Source organism: Coregonus lavaretus (assembly GCF_964263955.1).
Source record: "Coregonus lavaretus genome assembly, contig: HAP1_SCAFFOLD_524, whole genome shotgun sequence".
Lineage (NCBI taxonomy): Eukaryota > Metazoa > Chordata > Actinopteri > Salmoniformes > Salmonidae > Coregonus > Coregonus lavaretus.
The window spans coordinates 85,001-106,824 of NW_028164985.1; the positions used below are offsets into that span (position 1 = coordinate 85,001).

The following is a 21,824-nucleotide window of genomic DNA, read 5'->3' on the forward strand; positions in this document are numbered from 1 at the left end:
TGATGAGGAATAGTCTGATGAGGAATTATCTGATGAGGAATTATCTGGCTATATTTTTAAAAAGTCTGTTGTTATTTCTGGTTGAGGCTATGTTGTCAGCTAGACTCCCGGAAGCATAGTTTGATTAAATCAACTTTCAGTTTGATTAACTGCTGTTTATTCCTCTACTTTTAGGAAAGACAGATAACATATATATATTTTTTCTTATTATTCTTTTTGAATAAGGACCCACCCAGTGAGCCTCCTGCTGCTTGCTCTTTAATATAAGCCTAATTGTCCATAACATGCTGTAATAGTACCACTATAACTCAGCTTATTTATCATGTGTCGTGTGTGTTGACCAGTGTTCTTAATGGCTGCTTGCTCTGCTAACCAGCCTGGTTTAATCCAATCTGCACTCACCTCGTCATCCTTGCAGAACGGCCTCACACCTCTCCATGTAGCAGCACATTACGATAACCAGAAGGTGGCGCTCCTGCTTTTGGACAAAGGGGCCTCGCCCCACGCCACAGCCAAGGTGAGACCTCCATGAGGCCACTCTGGCACTCTCCCCAAACATGTGGGGGGAGAGACATCGGTCAGCCTTGGGGTGGACAGTCAATGTGGTATTGAAGCTGTGTGCGTGTGTGTGTGTGTGTGTGTGTGTGTGTGTGTGTGTGTGTGTGTGTGTGTGTGTGTGTGTGTGTGTGTGTGTGTGTGTGTGTGTGTGTGTGTGTGTGTGTGTGAGTGCATTTGTGTGTGGGTGTGCGTTTGTGTGTGGTGTGTATGTGGTGTGCGTGTGCGTTTGTGTGTGTACGTTTGTGTGTGTGCATGCATGTGTGAGTGCATGCATCTCTCTCTCTCTCTCTCTCTCTCTCTCTCTCTCTCTCTCTCTCTCTCTCTCTCTCTCTCTCTCTCTCTCTCTCTCTCTCACACTCTCTCTCCCTCCCTCCAGAACGGCTACACCCCCCTCCACATTGCGGCCAAGAAGAACCAGATGGACATAGCGGTGGTGCTGCTGCAGTACGGGGCGGAGACCAACATCCTGACCAAGCAGGGGGTCACCCCTCTACACCTGGCCTCACAGGAGGGACACGCTGACATGGCCGCCCTGCTCATCGAGAAGGGGACTCAAGTCAACGTCCCCACCAAGGTAGGCCTACATCTTCCCACCCCTCTTGGTTTTAAACTGCTTATGTAACACAAATACAGACTCAACCTGTATTACAAACACAGACATGCACACACACTCACAGGAACACATAGGCACGTGACAAAATAACACACGTGCATATTCAGGCAACATTTTATTTCAAAATAAAAGTATATTGTACAATGGAAACATGTACTTTTGTTTGCATCTTACCCAATCCTATGACACACCAAACACAGAACAGGCTTGGAGCAGAACAGGGTCAGCCTTGCCCTTGTAGCAGTTAAGGGGCAAAGTGCCTTACTCATGGCCACTAAGGCAGTAGGGGATAGCACCTGAAAGGCAAAAGGGGATAGCACCTGAAAGGCAGTAGGGGATAGCACCTGAAAGGCAGTAGGGGATAGCACCTGAAAGGCAGAAGGGATAGCACCTGAAAGGCAGTAGGGGATAGCACTTGAAAGGCAGTAGGGGATAGCACCTGAAAGGCAGAAGGGATAGCACCTGAAAGACAGAAGGGGATAGCACCTGAAAGGCAGTAGGGGATGGTACCTGAAAGGCAGTAGGGGATAGCACCTGAAAGGCAGTAGGGGATAGCACCTGAAAGGCAGTAGGGGATAGCACCTGAAAGGCAGAAGGGATAGCACCTGAAAGGCAGAAGGGATAGCACCTGAAAGGCAGTAGGGGATAGCACCTGAAAGGCAGTAGGGGAGGGCACCTGAAAGGCAGTAGGGGATAGCACCTGAAAGGCAGAAGGGATAGCACCTGAAAGGCAGTAGGGGATAGCACCTGAAAGGCAGTAGGGGATAGCACCTGAAAGGCAGAAGGGATAGCACCTGAAAGGCAGAAGGGATAGCACCTGAAAGGCAGTAGGAGATAGCACCTGAAAGGCAGTAGGGGTTAGCACCTGAAAGGCAGTAGGGGATAGCACCTGAAAGGCAGTAGGGGGTAGCACCTGAAAGGCAGAAGGGGATAGCACCTGAAAGGCAGAAGGGATAGCACCTGAAAGGCAGAAGGGATAGCACCTGAAAGGCAGAAGGGGATAGTACCTGAAAGGCAGTAAGGGATAGCACCAGAAAGGCAGAAGGGATAGCACCTGAAAGGCAGAAGGGGATAGCACCTGAAAGGCAGAAGGGATAGCACCTGAAAGGCAGAAGGGATAGCACCTGAAAGGCAGAAGGGATAGCACCTGAAAGGCAGAAGGGATAGCACCTGAAAGGCAGTAGGGGATAGCACCTGAAAGGCAGTAGGGGATAGCACCTGAAAGGCAGTAGGGGATAGCACCTGAAAGGCAGAAGGGGATAGCACCTGAAAGGCAGAAGGGATAGCACCTGAAAGGCAGAAGGGATAGCACCTGAAAGGCAGAAGGGGTAGCACCTGAAAGGCAGAAGGGGATAGCACCTGAAAAGTGATGTAGGTGTAATTAAACTTGTCTGAGACCTAATGATTTGTGTAAGCTCCCTGCGCTTATGCCTACGTTTAATCTTAGCGGGGTAACATTATTGTGGCCTGCAGGAGACCTAGGTTAGACAACAGTCTGTCCCATTGGTGCCATGACCTGGATAGGTGTCTGTTAGGAGGTGAAATGGGTGGTGGAGTGTAACGAAAGTGGATCTGTAAACCATGCTTGAAGATATATTTGAGGCTATACATTGTTTGGAGTATGGAGTAAAACAATCTTATATTATGATGGGGTAAAACAATCTTATATTATGATGGGGTAAGACCAAGCTTTGTAAGAAATGAAGCAGGTGGTCCACTGTTGCTCAATTGGTAGAGCATGGCGCTTGTAACGCCTGGGTAGTGGGTTCAATCCCCGGGACCACCTATATGTAAAAATGTATGCGCACATGACTGTAAGTCGCTTTGGATAAAAGTGTCTGCTAAATGGCATATTATTAGATAAATAAGTTATATTGTTCAATAACATTCAAAATCACCTTTATTTGCAAAGGATATATATATCGACAAATAATTTAGGAATCCACACACTATAAACAGCAAAAAACAGAATACATGCATTCATTGAGATGAACATTGAACAGCAGTAACCCAGCAAACAGGGGTTTGTCCTGAGGACATTCTGCAATGTTCTCATTACTGTAGGTCCATGAAGGGTTTCGGCGCGACTTTATCCATCTGACGTTCCGAGAACGTTCTCAGGGGGACCTTTGTCTAGTTCCCTGTAAGTTCCCAGGACGTCACTGAGGACCATGTCAGGACCTTTTTAGGACTTTTTCCATGATGTTCATTTTACTAGTCCTTAGGATGTTGCATGATGCTCCCAAGGGAACTTTCTCTGGGGGACCTTTTTCTAGTACCCAGTTTTCCCAGGGGCATTCCCCGAAGATGTTTTTAGGACGTTCTTGGGACGTTGTGTCATGGTCCCCTGGAGGTATTGTCTAGTTCCCGGTTTGTCCTGGCAATGTTCCTGAGGATGTTTTTATGACGTTCTTGGGACGTTGTGTCATGGTCCCCTGGGGTCCGACACATAACGAAAAAGACAGAACAGACTAAATACTTTACAATTTACATACATTTAAAAATATTAATGTGTTTGTGTGTGTGTGTGTGTGTGTGTGTGTGTGTGTGTGTGTGTGTGTGTGTGTGTGTGTGTGTGTGTCTGTGTGTGTCTGTGTGTGTGTGTGTGCATCTATCAGTTACACATAAACATACACACAAAACGTAGGTCACAGCATTGAGCCTTGGGTTGTTGCTTTTTTTGTTTTTTTTAAACCAGGTTTGCTGTTCAATTGCGCTATATGAGATGGAAGGGAGTTCCATGCAATCATGGCTCTGTATAATATTGTATGTTTCCTTGAATTTGTTCTGGACCTGGGGACTGTGAAAAGAACCCTGGTGGCATGTCTGGTGGAGTAAGTGGCTGTGTCAGTGCTGTGTGGAAGTTGACTATGCAAACAATTTGGAATTTCCAACACATTGTTTCTTATAAAAACAAGAAGCGATGCAGTCAGTCTTTCCTCAACTTAGCCAAGAGAGACTGGCATGCATAGTATTGATATTAGCTCTCTGATTACAATGAAGAGCAAAACGTGCAGCTCTATTCTGGGCCAGCTGCAGCTTAACTAGGTATTTCTTTGTAGCACTTGACCATATGACTGGACAATAATCAAGGTAAGATGAAACTAGAGCCTGCAGGACTTGCTTTGTGGAGTGTGGTGTCAAAAAAGCAGAGCATCTCTTTATCACGGACAGTCCTCTCCCCATCTTTACAACCATTGTATCAATATGTTTTGACCATGACAGTTTACAATCTAAGGTAACGCCAAGTAATTTAATATCCTCAACTTGTTCAACAGCCACACCATTCATTACCAGATTCAGCTGAGGTCTAGAACAGGGAATGATTTGTACCAAATACAGTGCTTTTAGTTTGATAAATATTCAGGACCAGTTTATTACTGGCCACCCATTCTTAAACTGACTGCAACTCTTTGTTTAGGGTTACAGTGATCTCACTAGCTTTTGTTGCTGACACGTATAGGGTTAAATCATCAGCATACATGGACACAGGTTTTGTTTAATGCCAGTGGCAGGTCATTGGTAAAAATAGAAAAGAGTAGAGGGCCAAGAGAGCTGCCCTGAAGTACACCACACTTTACGTTTAACATTAGAGAAGGTTCCATTAACAAAAACCCTCAGTGTTCTATTAGATAGATAGCTCTGAATCCATGATATGGCAGAGGTTGAAAAGCCATATCACATACGTTTTTTCAACAACAGGTTATGGTCAATAATATCAAAGGCTGCGCTGAAATCTTAACAGTACAGCTCCCACAATCTTCTTATTATCAATTTCCTTCAACCAATCATCAGTCATTTGTGTCAGTGCAGTACATGTTGAGTGCCCTTCTCTATAAGCATGCTGAAAGTCTGTTGTTAATTAATTTACAGAGAAATAGCATTGTATTTGGTCACACACAATTTTTTCCAACGGTCTGTCAGCAAGCTGATAGTTCAGCTGTTAGAACCAGTAAAGGCCGCTTTACCATTCTATGGTAGCGGAATGACTTTGGCTTCCCTCCAGGCCTGAGTACAAAGACTTTCCTCTAGGCTCAGATTAAAGATATGACAGATAGGAGTGGCTATAGTCAGCTACCATCCTCAGTAGCTTTCCATCTAAGTTGTCAATGCCAGGAGGTTTGTCATTATTGATCGACAACAATCATTTTTCCACCTCTCCCACACTAACTTTACAAAATTCAAACTTGCAATGCTTTTCTTTCATTATTCGTTTTTTCATGCATGAGTACGATGGTCACTGTTCGTTCTTGGCATTTCCTGCCTAAGTTTGCTCACTCTGCCAATGAGGTAATCATTAAAATAATTGGCAACATCAAATGGTTTTGTGATGAATAAGCCATCTGATTCGATGAAAGATGGAGTTGAATTTGTTTCTGCCCGTAATTTTATTTAAAGTACTCCAAACTTTTTTTCCATCATTCTTTATATCATTGATCTTGGCTTCATAATACAGATTATTCTTCTTTTTGTTGAGTTTAGTCACATAATTTCTAAATTTGCATTAAGTCAACCAGTCAGATGTGCAGCCAGACTTATTAGCCATTCCTTTTGCCCCATCCCTTTCAACCATACAGTTTTTCAATTCCTCATCAATCCATGGAGCCTTAACAGTTCTAACAGTCCGTTTCATAACAGGTGCATGTTTATTAATAATTGGAAGAAGCAAAGTCATCAAGTGCGGAGTCAAGATGCTCCTTATTAGTCACATCAGACAAACAAATATTTTTAACATCATCCACATAAGAGTCACAGCAAATTATTTTGCATGATCTCTTATACACCAGCTTTTGGAACTTTGACTTTCCTGGATATAGCCACTATATTGTGATCAATGCATCCAAGGGGTATGGATACATCTTTAGGACAAAGTTCTACAGTAGTAATACAAATGTGATCAATACATGTGGATGATGTAGTTCCTGTATTATTTGTAAACACCCTGGTAGGTTGATTAAAAACCTGAACCAGATTACAGGCACTGGTTACAGTGAGAAGATTCCTCTTGAGCGGAAGCTTGATGAAAACCAGTCAATATTCAGGTCCCCGAAAAAGTAGACCTCTCTGTTTACATCACATACACTATCAAGCATTTCACACACATTATCTAGATACTGACTGTTAGCACTTGGTGGCCTATAGCAACACTCTAAAATAATAGTCTTAAGATGAAGCAGGTGAACCTGCAACCACAACACTTCAATAACACTTTACATGAGATCTTCTCTAAGCTTTACAGGGATATGGTTCTGAATATATACAGCAACACTTCCCCCATAACTGCAAACTGTTCTTCAGGTCCTGGACCTCTCTGGTCATTTCGCCCATTATTTTATTAGCTGACTCCACCAGTATTTGGACACAACACTATTTTCTTGTTGTTGTAATAACTGCTTATAGAACTAGTTTTGTTTGTTTAAAATATCCTTTACCTGTGATAGAGAGACACCACTATCCTCAACAGTACGCCCACCAGCTTTGGTCTTTGTCATGGTAGCAATGTAGGCTGTTACTCCTTGCAGTTCCAGACAGGGCAGGTCGCAGGGCAGGTCACAGGGCAGGTCACAGGGCAGGTCACAGGGCAGGTCACAGGGCAGGTAACAGGGCAGGTCACAGGGCAGGTCACAGGGCAGGTCACAGGGCAGGTCACAGGGCAGATGGAAACAGCAACAAACAGCAGGGATTCAAACAGTCACACTCCCGAGACAATACAGGGGCTGTGTACAAGCTGCTAAGGAAACCTGGCTAGCTTGATAGCTAGCTAACGTTAGTTAGAAGATAGGCTAGCGTCCTCCCGAGTGGCACAGCGGTCTAAGGCACTGCATCGCAGAGGTATCACTACAGACCCGGGTTCGATCCTGGGCTGTATCACAACCAGCTGTGATCGTGAGTCCCATAGGGTGGCGCACATATGGTGGCGCACAATTGGCCCAGCGTCGGGTTACTTTACTTGGCTCATCGCGCTCTAGCGACTCCTTGTGGCGGGCCGGGCGCCTGCAGGCCGACCTCTGTCGTCAAGTGAAGATAGGCTAGCGTATGCGGAAACGAGGGAACAATGAGCTACTTCTCTGGAGCAAAATAGACCTGCTATTGTTCCCTTTAATACAGTGAACGTCCTACATCTTAATGTGATATTATACAGTATGTTGACAATTATTCAAAAATACGTCTGTTAATTCATATTTATTTTGCAAAAGAAAGCCACGACAAAGATACGTGTTTTAATGCATGCCACCGGAGAAATGATAATGGACCTACATTCATACAGTTTCTTTACTGTGTCCAGCTTGCTAATAATCACTCAAATGAAAGTTAGACAGTCAGGGAGCAAATTTTTTGCAAATGTAAAAATAAATCTGTGCGGCCCTCCGGACCTCGTTGAAGACCGAATGTGTGTGTGTTACATTTACCGAAAAAAGTTATTATGTTTACCGTTCAATGTTTTATTACATAAAAAATCTCAAAGTTATTACAAATAGAAAAGTTATTACTTTTACCGGTGTTATTACATTTAGCGTTGTTACAAGTCCTCAGTTGTGATTACAGAGCTGCAGCATGGCTTACAAGAATGTAACAGGAATGAAGTTAACCCTCCCATTGTCCTAGGGTCAAAATGACCCGCCACTGTGTTGAACCAACTTTATTTAATTTTTATATTTTTTGGATCATTTGTGAGAAGGAGGCAGTGATACTTTCTTTAAAGTCGGACAACGGGAGGGTTAAAAGAGGGACAGAGAGCTGTTTCATGGCTATTTTAGGAACAGCCCAGTGCTGTAGACGGATGAGTCACAGCGAGGGATGTGGGAGGTTAGTACACTGCCGTGACGACCACGGATGTCTTCCCACACGTATCACACCGATCCTACTTAATGGTCCCTGTCTGTGGGCGAAAGCGAGACACACGCCTGCTCGCATGCACGCACCTACACACGCTTACTGGCATGCACATACTAAACATACATAGCATGTGAATACAGTACATGCACGCATGTACGCACATACGCACACAAACACACATGCACGCACACACACACAAAAGCACACTTTATAGTACCCCCCCCACACACACACACATTGTCTTAGAAATTTAGAACAGGCATGCAAGGCCGTCAGTCAACCTCCTCTGTGCCCAAGAACACTAAGGTAACCTGCCTAAATGACTACAGACCCGTAGCACTCACATCTGTAGCCATGAAGTGCTTTGAAAGGCTGGTCATGGCTCACATCAACACCATTATCCCGGAAACCCTAAACCCACTCCAATTTGCATACCGCCCCAACAGATCCACAGATGATGCAATCTCTATTAAACTCCACACTGCCCTTTCCCACCTGGACAAAAGGAACACCTACGTGAGAATGCTATTCATTGACTACAGCTCAGCATTCTACACCATAGTTCCCTCAAAGCTCATCACTAAGCTAAGGACCCTGGGACTATACACCTCCCTCTGCAACTGGATCCTGGACTTCCTGACGGGCCGCCCCCAGGTGGTAAGGGTAGGTAACAACACATCTGCCACGCTGATCCCCAACACGGGGGCCCCTCAGGGGTGCGTGCTTAGTCCCCTCCTGTATTCCCTGTTCACCCATGACTGCATGGCCGACGACACAACAGTGGTAGGCCTGATCACAGACAACGATGAGACAGCCTATAGGGAGGAGGTCAGAGACCTGGCCATGTGGTGCCAGGATAACAACCTCTCCCTCAACGTAATCTAGACAAAGGAGATGATTGTGGACTACAGGAAAAGGAGGACAGAGCATGCCCCCATTCTCATCGACGGGGCTGTAGTGGAGCAGGTTGAGAGCTTCAAGTTCCTTGGTGTCCACATCACCAACAAACTATCATGGTCCAAACACACCAAGACAGTCGTGAAGAGGGCACGACAAAGCCTATTCACCCTCAGGAGACTGAAAAGATTTGGCATGGGTCCTCAGATCCTCAAAAAGTTTTACAGCTGCACCATCGAGAGAATCCTGACTGGTTGTATCACTGCCTGGTATGGCAACTGCTCAGCCTCCGACCGCAAGGCACTACAGAGGGTAGTGCGTATGGCTCACTACATCACTGGGGCCAAGCTTCTTGCCATCCAGGACCTCTATACCAGGCGGTGTCAGAGGAAGGCCCTAATAATTGTCAAAGACTCCAACCACCCTAGTCATAGACTGTTCTCTCTGCTACCGCACGGCAAGTGGTACCGGAGCGCCAAGTCTAGGTCCAAAAGGCTTCTTAACAGCTTCTACCCCCAAGCCATAAGACTCCTGAACAGCTAATCAAATGGCTACCCGGACTATTTGCATTGCTGCTACTCTCTGTTTATTATCTATGCATAGTCACTTTAACTCTACCCACACGTACATATTTACATTTACATTTACGTCATTTAGCAGACGCTCTTATCCAGAGCGACTTACAAATAGGTGCATTCACCTTATAGCCAGTGGGATCAGCACTTTACCAAATTATTATTATTTTTTAGATTTTTTTTTTGGATGATATTACCTCAATTACCTCGACTAACCGGTGTCCCCACACATTGACTCAGTACCGCTAGCCCCTGTATATAGCCTCCCTACTGTTATTACACATTGACTCAGTACCGCTAGCCCCTGTATATAGCCTCGCTACTGTTATTACACATTGACTCAGTACCGCTAGCCCCTGTATATAGCCTCGCTACTGTTATTACACATTGACTCAGTACCGCTAGCCCCTGTATATAGCCCCCCTACTGTTATTACACATTGACTCAGTACCTCTACCCCCTGTATATAGCCTCGCTACTGTTATTACACATTGACTCAGTACCGCTAGCCCCTGTATATAGCCCCCCTACTGTTATTACACATTGACTCAGTACCGCTAGCCCCTGTATATAGCCTCACTACTGTTATTACACATTGACTCAGTACCGCTAGCCCCTGTATATAGCCCCCCTACTGTTATTACACATTGACTCAGTACCGCTACCCCCGTATATAGCCTCGCTACTGTTATTACACATTGACTCAGTACCGCTAGCCCCTGTATATAGCCTCCCTACTGTTATTACACATTGACTCAGTACCGCTAGCCCCTGTATATAGCCTCGCTACTGTTATTACACATTGACTCAGTACCGCTAGCCCCTGTATATAGCCTCCCTACTGTTATCACACATTGACTCTGTACCGCTACCCCCTGTATATAGCCTCGCTACTGTTATTACACATTGACTCTGTACCGCTACCCCCTGTATATAGCCTCCCTACTGTTATTACACATTGACTCAGTACCGCTACTCCCTGTATATAGCCTCCCTACTGTTATTACACATTGACTCTGTACCGCTACCGCTGCATGTGACAAATACAATTTGATTTGATTTGATTATCACAGGGATTTGTCTCAAGCAGAAACCCAGATTTATTCCTCCTTTAACCTTTTTCCAATCCGCTCATTCTTCATCCAGCTCTATCACTGAACCCCAGACAGACCTGAGTGGATGAAGATATATCACTGCTTTACCAGACTCAGTCCGCCCTGTCATATATACTGTACCGATGACAAATGCACACTATCTCAGGGGTGCAAGAACACTGATAGTGTATCTGCACTCTGCATGAGTGAAACGGGTCACAAAACCCAAATACCCAATCTCACATTCCCTCCCCTGTCAACTGGTCATTTCCTGTTTTTGGTGGTAAAGGTCGCCTGTCACTCAAAACTCCTCCCTCAATATTTAGGGGAACCATGTAACCTAATGTAACCACATACAGCATCTATGGACAATCTCCTGTCCGTAGTTACACTATACAGTTTGCTAATTGATTGATTGATTTAGAGATGTGGTGAGTAACATATTGTAACATATTGTCCCTTCAGAGTGGCCTCACCTCCCTCCATCTTGCTGCCCAGGAGGACAAGGTGGTTGTCAGTGAGATACTGACTAAACATGGAGCCAACCTGGACCAGCAAACTAAGGTATGGACAGAATGTACATTCATTTAATTTGAGCATAGAATGACCATTGTACTGGAATGATGATAAGGCCCTATTATTTATCTTTGATAATGTTAGTAGATGTGTTTTGAAACTAAACTAACTTTTCTCCTCCAGTTGGGCTATACTCCACTGATTGTAGCGTGTCACTATGGAAACGCCAAGATGGTCAACTTCCTCTTACAGAACGGTGCTAGCGTCAACGCCGAAACCAAGGTAATAAACCATACACAAAACTGCCACAGTGCATTTATAATGGGGTTTGTTGCATATGGAAATGTATAAGAAAGGTATATAGTGTATGATAAAGCACATAAGCACTCTTTCACTGTGTTATGAATGTTCAATAATGCATGCTTTACTTTAACAGAAAATACCAAGTGCTAGCCTAAGGGTTCACATTTGAATCTCTTAAATGTTCAGGCCTCGCCAGACAGTCATTACAGTCAGTACTTTCTCTTCTCAGAATGGGTACACTCCCCTCCACCAAGCAGCACAACAAGGAAACACACACATCATCAATCTACTGCTGCAGAATGGAGCTAAGCCCAACAACATCACTGTGGTGAGCTGCTGAAAACACACACACAGACACACACACACACACACACACACACACACACACACACACACACACACACACACACACACACACACACACACACACACACACACACACACACTTATATGTCTTTCTACCATCCTAACAGAATGGTAACACAGCTCTGGCCATCGCCCGGCGACTGGGCTACATCTCTGTGGTGGACACACTCAAGGTGGTCACCGAGGAGATCATTACCTCGACAACCGTGAGTGATTCAACTATCTCAGTCCAACAGCTCTTCACATCTTGTCTGAAATCACAGTATTTACACATGGTGTTTATTTGGCTTGTAAGGGGCAATTCCTAACTTCCACTTAAGTCGAATTTTCACATAGTTTTGCATTAATGTCAATGGTAGACTAGTTGTAATGAGATGTGTCTGTTTATGTCGTCTAGACGGTGACAGAGAAACACAAGATGAACGTTCCTGAGACCATGACTGAAGTCCTGGATGTGTCTGATGAGGAGGGTGAGTTTAACACTTGATCCAGTCACTAGCCTACTGTATATGACCACAACCATGTATAGAGACAGTCATTCTAAACTTCAGTCTATTTATGTGGTTGATTTAGTGGTTTGACCTACTGTCACCTCAGTAAGCCTGACTTCAAACCCTGTCCCAGTTTCCCTCTACACTCTTAGAAAACAAGGGTTCAACCTGGAACCAAAAAGGATTCTCCAATGGCGACAGCCAAAGACTCACTTTGTTCCAGTGTAGACACTAACCTACTACTAGGCTATCTCATTTAGCCTGCCCCAAGTCCTTCCCGTTTCTCCATAGCCCAATCCTAGTGTGTGTTTGTTGTGGTCGGCTAGTTTCTCACTGTACTGCATACTGTACAGGCCTGCATACTGTACAGGCCTGCATACTGTACAGGCCTGCATACTGTACAGGCCTGCATACTGTACAGGCCTGCATACTGTACAGGCCTGCATACTGTACCCACAGGGCTGAAACAGAATGAGGATGCTGTTTTGTCTGATGACTCCATGGATTTAGAAGGTACACCGTGTCAAGGTTGCCGTGGGGATTGCTATGGTACACCGTGTCAAGGTTGCCGTGGGGATTGCTATTGATGAGTGTGTGGCGGTTTGTTGTGGTTGTGGTAATTCGCACGGTGTGAGCTTCCTCTGCGATGGTTGTGTATAACAAGCTGTCATGGATGAGTCTTAGAGTATATACTTGAACCTACACCCAACCTCAACCACTGTTGGTATGGGGTTTTGATTCATACACAGTGCGGTGAAATCAAGATCGTGACACACACATTTAGGGCCACTTGTCTAAATGGGAAATACTGGATATCATTGTGAAAAGCATTAGGGTTGTCAACAAACTACATTGACACTAATGATGGCTGTGCCCTTTTGAATGTTAATGCGACAGTGTTTTTGTTTTGAAACGCTTCTTGATAATCAGCTAAGGGAAGCAGTGGTTTTAAAAGCGTTTTAATATTCAGATCCACCATGCTCTGAGCACTTAACAAATACTACCCCCTAGAGAGTGTCATTAAACGTCTAGCGAAAAGACTAACTGAAGCAGCAAAAGCTTGTCTGTACACAAGCCTAGAAGATAGTTTCACCCTAAGTGTTGTCACTTCAAAGACAATTTCAAATCCCCACTCTGAAATACTCATATGTGATCTCATATCACATGCCATGGCCAGGAGAGCCTGAATGACATTGACAGCCAATGTCTAGGGAGAAGTGTGAAATGCTGCTAACTTTAAACCCATAATAAAAAAATCCCCATAATAATCTGTCAGTTTAAGCTAGAGATATCTGTTTTTTTTTGCATTGGATGCGTCTCAATCCACCGCATCCGCCTACAGTGCATTCGGAAAGTATTCAGACCCCTTGACTTTTTCCACATTTTGTTACGTTACAGCCTTAGTCTAAAATGGATTCAATTATTTTTTCCCCTCATCAATCTACACACAATACCCCATAATTGTCACGATCGCTGAAGGAGGAGGACCAAGGCGCAGCGTGGAATGTGAACATATTTATATGTATTAATGATTACACGAACAAAACAACAAAACGATAACGTGACGTCCTTGGTTACATACACAAACCAATACGGAACAAGAAACCACACCAAATGAATGCCAAACGGCTACCTAAGTATGGCTCCCAATCAGAGACAACGAGCTACAGCCGTCTCAGATTGGGAGCCACCCTGGCTAACATAGATATACAAAACCTAGAAATAAACACCCTGGCTCAACATAGATATACAAAACCTAGAAATAAACACCCTGGCTCAACATAGATATACAAAACCTAGAAATAAACACCCTGGCTCAACATAGATATACAAAACCTAGAAATAAACACCCTGGCTCAACATAGATATACAAAACCTAGAAATAAACACCCTGGCTCAACATAGATATACAAAACCTAGAAATAAACACCCTGGCTCAACATAGATATACAAAACCTAGAAATAAACACCCTGGCTCAACATAGATATACAAAACCTAGAAATAAACACCCTGGCTAACATAGATATACAAAACCTAGAAATAAACACCCTGGCTCAACATAGATATACAAAACCTAGAAATAAACACCCTGGCTAACATAGATATACAAAACCTAGAAATAAACACCCTGGCTAACATAGATATACAAAACCTAGAAATAAACACCCTGGCTCAACATAGATATACAAAACCTAGAAATAAACACCCTGGCTCAACATAGATATACAAAACCTAGAAATAAACACCCTGGCTCAACATAGATATACAAAACCTAGAAATAAACACCCTGGCTAACATAGATATACAAAACCTAGAAATAAACACCCTGGCTCAACATAGATATACAAAACCTAGAAATAAACACCCTGGCTCAACATAGATATACAAAACCTAGAAATAAACACCCTGGCTCAACATACGAGAGTCCCCAGAGCCAGGGCGTGACAATAATGACAAAGCAAAAACCGTTTTTTTGAAATTTTTGCAAATGTTATGCTATTGACACAGGAACATCTCTCTCTGCCTACAGTATGTCTCTCACTTGTTCTGTCAGCCTATCCTACAGTATGTCTCTCACTTGTTCTGTCAGCCTATCCTACAGTATGTCTCTCACTTGTTCTGTCAGCCTATCCTACAGTATGTCTCTCACTTGTTCTGTCAGCCTATCCTACAGTATGCTACCAGCTGTAAGCTAAGGGCTGTATACCCTTTACACACTATGCTGCCAACCTGAACTGTACTGTCCTGGCTCAGGTAATTTCCTTTCACACTGTCCTTTCCAGTTCAGTTCCGCTAATTTTGTGGGGTTTTTGGATGGCCAGCCCAGTACAGCTCGCCTCAGTTTGGTTCAGCCCTGTATTGTGAAAAGGGTGTTATTGATTCTGACCCCTGCTGTCCAGTAGTGGTAACAGCAGCAGGAGAGCTTTTTAACGTGGACACAAGGCAGTCATGACCTGTGTCTCCATGCTCATCTCTAGTGTTTACAAGCATTTTTATGTGATGATGAAGAGGGAGGATGATCGTGTATGAATGATCGTGTGTCTGTATGTGTGTAAGTCAACCTCATGTCAGTTTGATTGGGGCACATTCACATCCCAGGGAAGTGCTGGACCCTGCGTAGTCACTCCTGCTGAGCGCACAGCAAATCACCATGTCCCCTTCCCCAGAATGACCCTTTATCATCTTCCATGGTCCTCACACCTCTGCTCTCTCTCTCTCCCTCTGCTCTCTCTCTCTCTCTGTCTCTCTCTCTCTCTCTCTCTCTCTCTCTCTCTCTCTCTCTCTCTCTCTCTCTCTCTCTCTCTCTCTCTCTCTCTCTCTCTCTCCCTCTGCTCTCTCTCTCTCTCTCTCTCTCTCTCTCTCTCTCTCTCTCTCTCTCTCTCTCTCTCTCTCTCCCTCTCTCTCTCTCTCTCGCTCACTCTCTCCCAGGTGATGACACTATGACAGGGGACGGAGGGGAGTATCTCAGGGCAGAGGACCTGAGGGAGCTGGGGGATGACTCCCTGCCTGGACAGTACCTGGATGGGATGAACTACCTGCGCTTTAGCCTGGAAGGGGGACGCTCTGACAGGTAGTCTATACACATACCTATCGTAGAGGAGAAGGGTGTATTTGTCTGGGGGAGGGATGTGTATTAATGCTCTAATATTTCGGATGATCTTTTACTAATTTCTACTCCTTCCTACCATGCATACGTAGTCGAATCCAAAGGTATGTGCAAAAAATGCTTTGGTCTCTTTCTGCTATGGTTTCTCTATGGCAGGGTTCCCTAATAGGTGGCCCGCCTATTGGACCCCCAACTTTCCTGAGCAAAACAAAATGAAACAATTGTTGGACATTAAAGACTGTAAAATCACCAGTAAATCAGCTCAAAGTTATTATCGCCTTCCATTCCTTAGTTTTAGAGTAGTACTTGTGCCGTGTCTGATGGTTAGATTATTGCCATATTGGGTGGTGAACACTGTTTTAGCTGTGTGTGATGTTTCCATGGCTACCAACCTCATCTTCTCCTCCTCTCCTCAGTTCGGACAGGTCCTACACTCCCAGTCACCACGGCTACTACTCTCCCAAACAGGACAGCCTGATGGACGAGATGCTCACGGGCCACAACGTAAGTAAAGGGTTCAACGTTTTACATCTACTGCACCAAAACATGCTTTGCTGTGTATGCCTTGCATTGCCCAATGCACTTGTTCAGTACAGAAAATACACTTCCTAATATTGAGTTGCACCACCTTTTGCCCTCAGAACAGCCTCAATTCGTCGGGGCATGGACTCTACAAGGTGTCAAAAGCGTTCCACAGGGATGCTGGCCCATGTTGAATCCAATGCTTGTCACAGTTGGCTGGATGTCCTTTGGGTGGTGGACCATTCTTGATACACACAGGAAACTGTTGAGCATGAAAAACCCAGCAGCGTTGTAGTTCTTGACACACTCAAACTGGTGCACCTGGCACCTACTACCATACCCCGTTCAAAGGCACTTCAATCTTTTGTCTTGCCCATTCACCCTCTGAATGACACACATTCACAATCCTTGTCTCAATTGTCTCGAGGCTTAAAAATCCCTCTTTAACCCGTCTCCTCCCGTTCAAGTGATTGAAGTGGATTTACAGTGACATCAATAATCGATCATAGCTTTCACCTGGATTCACCTGGTCAGTCTATGTCATGGAAAGAACAGGTGTTCTTTGTACACTCAGTGTAGATTACTTTATTTTTTAAAGGCTTGTAATGTTTGGTCATTTTTAATAGCTGCTGAATTGGAATATTGAAATATTGCTCTTAAGATGTAATTTATCTGACTGTAGAAAGTCACAAAATGTGTGAGTTTGAGTATAGATGCTCACAAAAGTGTCTAACCGAACACCGCAATGCGTTCCGTGTTTAAATGACGGCAGGTCAGTCCCTAACAAGCGCGTCTTTGTTGTGCGCCAGGTGTCGTCTCTTGCCAGGGAAAATGAGAAGGACTCGTACCGTCTGAGCTGGGGCACAGAAAACCTGGACAACGTGGCACTGTCCTCCAGCCCCGTCCACTCTGGGTAGGTACCGCGTGCATAGCAGGCACACAGGAGGGTTAGGTTTTAACCATCAAAACAGCCCAAAGAAACGTATTTTGGTGGAAAAGGTACAACAGTTATCTGCTCTAACCCATCCCGAATACAGCTCTCCCTTGAGCCTAATGTGTTCAGCAGGCACTAGAGCAATGGTGGATCCAGGTACCTCAAGCAGAGATTTGGTAGATTTTTGGAAAGTTTTGAGAAAGGAATCACAACCTTTTGTAATCCTACTCTAAACCTAATCTGTTAAGCGGCTTGGGGTGATACCACCTATTAGTCTAATACATTGTGATATGAAGATACCCTGTTGTCCTCAGGCTAACTCTCTCTGCCATGCTAATTGGTAACAATGAGGAAAGATAATCCTTCTTAGTTATAATGACATCAATCCTGAATCACTCATGTTAGGCCACTGAGTGTGTTCACACCAGAGAGTTTCTAAGTACTGGTTTAGGACAATCAATATGACAAACACTTATATCCCTTTCTATCTCTCTATCTAGGCCTATATATCTATGTATCTCTCTATCTCTCTATCTATCTATCTATCTATCTATCTATCTATCTATCTATCTATCTATCTATCTATCTATCTATCTATCTATCTATCTATCTATCTATCTATCTATCTATCTATCTATCTATCTATCTATCTATCTATCTATCTATCTATCTATCTATCTATCTATCTATCTATCTATCTATCAATCTATCAATCTATCTATCTCTCTATCTATCTGTCTATCTAGCTATCTCTCGCTGTCTGTCTATCTAGCTATCTCTCGCTGTCTGTCTGTCTGTCTGTCTGTCTGTCTCTCTCGCGCTCTCTCTCTGTCTCTCTCTCTGTCTCTCTCTCTCTGTCTCTCTCTCTGTCTCTCTCTCTCTGTCTCTCTCTCTGTCTCTCTCTCTCTGTCTCTCTCTCACACTCTCTCTCTCTCACACTCTCTCTCTCTCTCTCTCTCTCTCTCTCTCTCTCTCTCTCTCTCTCTCTTATGGGGTCTCTGTTCTGTTTTCAGACGTTCCTCTCCGTGCCATGATCATGGCGACAGCAGGTGATCTACTGCACCTTGGTTTATTCCTCTTCATCCTCCTCTTCCTCCTCCTTTCACAGTGTGCTCTCCTTCCGGGGAGATCTGTGTGTGTGTGTGTGTGTGTGTGTGTGTGTGTGTGTGTGTGTGTGTGTGTGTGTGTGTGTGTGTGTGTGTGTGTATGTCACAAATGCTTGAATGCGAGTGCAACACTACTAACAGATGTTGCCCATGTTCCAGTATTTCCCCCGTTTTAGCTTTTGATCACTTTTACATTCATTTTTACACAGGCCTCTTTATAAGGGACTTAGTCCACTTTTATCAGATGGAAGACATATTTTGCACCTAGTGCTGCATCAAAAAGTCACACACATTTCCTCATCATCATTGGTCAGTCATTGTGTCCATCTTGGTTGAATCTTGCCGACTCATGGTGGCCATTTTGTTTGTTGTTTAACTGTGTTTGGTCGATTCACAGTTGCAAGGTCTTGTGTTTGTGTGTTTGATATAACCAATATCCATGTTTGACGTTGTGCCGTATTGTCTACATGTTGCAGTGTCATTTTAATGGTTTGTTTGCTTTACATAAAATAATGATGTCACAGTTGGAATGTGTTAGACCCAGCGCTCTCACATTAACTCCACTACAGTATGTAGTGTTATCATTACACCCATTCCCCTCTCACTGTTTTTGCATGTGGGTATGGGCATGCAGTGAAATTGTAATTCTTATGTCTGTTTTAACATGGATTCATTTTGGCCGTAGTTATCAAGTCAAAAATCCTTATTTTTCTGTAAGGTATGTAAGTTATCTGTGTAAAGGGTAATGTACAAAGCAGAGGAGACTGGTTGGAGGAGCTATAGGAGGATGGGCTCATTGTAATGGCTGGAATGGAATAAATGGAATGGTATCAAATACATCAAACATATTGAAACCACGTTTGACTCCGTTCCAATAATTCCAATCCAGCCATTACAATGAGCCTGTCCTCCTATAGCTCCTCCCAACAGCATCCACTGGTACAAAGACACAATGTCTAAATATATAACTTAATATTTTCCTTTTGTAAACATCATATCTGTCCCTGCTCATTCCCTTCACAGCTTCCTGGTTAGCTTCATGGTTGACGCCAGGGGTGGAGCCATGCGGGGTTGCCGCCACAACGGACTGCGCATCATCATCCCACCGCGGAAGTGCAGCGCGCCCACGCGGGTGACCTGCCGGCTGGTGAAGAGGCACCGCCTGGCCACCATGCCCCCCATGGTAGAGGGAGAGGGCCTGGCCAGCAGGCTGATCGAGGTGGGGCCTGTCGGAGGCCAGTTCCTCGGGTAAGAGACCGGAGATGGAGAGATTGAGGGAGAGGGTTAGTGTGAGAGAGGTAGGAGTATACAGGATCCTAGGACAAAGAGCAAGAAAGAGTGAGCGAGTGAGCGAATGAAACAGAGCGAGGGAGAATTAAATAAAAAGAAGGGATGTCATAGATCCTGATCTATGCTGTGACAGAGCAGAGTGGGTGCTAGGAGAGAAACAGAAGAGATCATGATCTATGTTGTGACAGAGCAGAGTGGGTGCTAGGAGAGAAACAGAAGAGAGAGTGTGTTCGTTAAAGGACAGTGTAAGCCTTCTGTATGAATGAAAACCTGAGCATTTTGCTGCCCCTCTTACTTTTCTCAGATTAATTTCACCCTGCCTCTGCCTTAATAAAGCTGTCTCTGCTCTATGCTTCTTCCCAGCGCCAGGGGCCTTGCTTGTTTTCTTTTTAAAAGTCGGGCCGCATTCTAACTCTAAATCAACCCTTTATATGGAAACTAACTGTTTCTATAAGACACATGGAAACAAAAAAATCCACTAAAGAAAAATACATTGATCCATGATTGATTTGATATGTAGATTGGTAAACCACTAGGAGAGGCTGTCTACCAATAATATAATAACTTCCACTTTGAAAGCCCTGTATATTTAAAGCCCAATGTATTTAACATTATATCCTATTGATGGCCTCCACTCCACTCAGCCAAAAGGCTTTCACAAAACCCAACAGTATACACTAGTCACCCGTTATTCTGACTACTTCCGCTCTCTCTCCCCTACTGCTGCTAACGGACGGTTGGTCTCACAGTAAACTACACCTTCCCACTGCCCCGCCCCCTCTTAACGAGGGCGAGAGCCTCGTTAGCCGCATCCTGCAGCTCGGGCCACCCGGGACAAAATTCCTCGGGTAGGGGGAAAGAAACCGCATATGAAACAATCTATGGATGCTACTGCTACTGGTTCCATTTGATATCACCCTCCTTTTATAGTACGACCCACCTCTGTGATGTGTTGTGTTTGTGTCCGTGTCCGTGACCTCACCTGGATGATATGTGTAATAGTGGCGTGCTAGTGTCGTGACCCAATTGTGCTCTCTGTCGTAACATCTCAGACACTCCCAACTTACCTTTTGGCTCCTTACCTTGTGGTTGGCCTTCTATGTTTAGTGCTGTCTGTCTGTTCAACCTCATTGTTTTATTGGTTAATTTGGTACCATGGTGGATGTCCCTGAGTTTAGCATGACTGTCCCATAGGTATTGTAGTTGACACACTGTACTGTGCTCATCAGGTGGGTTGTTAGATAAGTGGTTGCCCACACACACACTTTTTACACACACACACACACACACACATACATCGTGCCCCCCCCCCCACTCCCCCACACACACACACATAACACCCCATTCCCACTCCCACACACTCACTCACCATGCTTCAATCCCTGGTCGCAGGCCTGTGGTGGTAGAGATCCCTCACTTTGCTGCCCTGAGGGGGAAGGAGAGGGAGCTGGTGATCTTACGCAGTGAGACAGGAGAGAGCTGGAAGGAGCACCACTGTGAACACACTGAGGAGGAACTTAACCAGATCCTCAATGGCATGGACGAGGGTGAGTGTGATGTCATCAACGTGAGACAACACTTAGTGATCATCATAATTAAAGACCATTGGCAAGAAAAGAGGCCCTGCTCAAAGACTTTGGAAACACAATCCATCCTGCCTCCCAATATATAGATTACACCAACCCAGTCTTGTGAGCGGTGATTACTCCAAGGAGGGAGTGCATTGTGTTGTTCAAGTATTTCAACAGGGCCATAATCTGTATCAATGTAATATGAAGCACCATTCCTTCTGTCCTCCTCTCCAGAACTGGACCCTCCAGAGGAACTGGAGAAGAAGCGTATCTGCCGCATCATCACCAGGGACTTCCCACAGTACTTTGCGGTGGTGTCCCGGGTCAAGCAGGACAGTAGCCTGATCGGTCCAGAGGGGGGCATCCTCAGCAGCACGGTGATGCCTCAGGTCCAGGCTGTCTTCCCAGAGGGAGCCCTCACCAAGAGGATCAGAGTTGGACTACAGGTAATAACACACAACCTGACTTGCCTCTGACTGGTTAATTCTTATTTGTAATACTTGGAACATTTGATTGAGCCTGCTTGGAGTGCCAGAAGGGTGG

At 44.6% G+C, this 21,824-nt stretch overlaps 1 protein-coding gene across 1 annotated transcript in view; it reads left to right on the forward strand.

Annotated features, from left to right (window-relative positions):
* Positions 1-21,824, forward strand: part of LOC311116386 (ankyrin-2-like) — a gene marked incomplete at both ends in the record, with an annotated part of 131,810 nt that overhangs the window by 72,624 nt on the left and 37,362 nt on the right. The window contains 16 exon segments of the mRNA XM_084191464.1: positions 377-517; positions 935-1,132; positions 11,040-11,138; positions 11,274-11,372; positions 11,623-11,721; positions 11,867-11,965; positions 12,157-12,229; positions 15,681-15,822; positions 15,951-15,962; positions 16,275-16,362; positions 17,190-17,293; positions 18,328-18,363; positions 19,444-19,668; positions 20,460-20,558; positions 21,103-21,257; positions 21,516-21,727. Coding sequence (XP_084047590.1) covers positions 377-517; positions 935-1,132; positions 11,040-11,138; positions 11,274-11,372; positions 11,623-11,721; positions 11,867-11,965; positions 12,157-12,229; positions 15,681-15,822; positions 15,951-15,962; positions 16,275-16,362; positions 17,190-17,293; positions 18,328-18,363; positions 19,444-19,668; positions 20,460-20,558; positions 21,103-21,257; positions 21,516-21,727 — 1,881 coding nt within the window.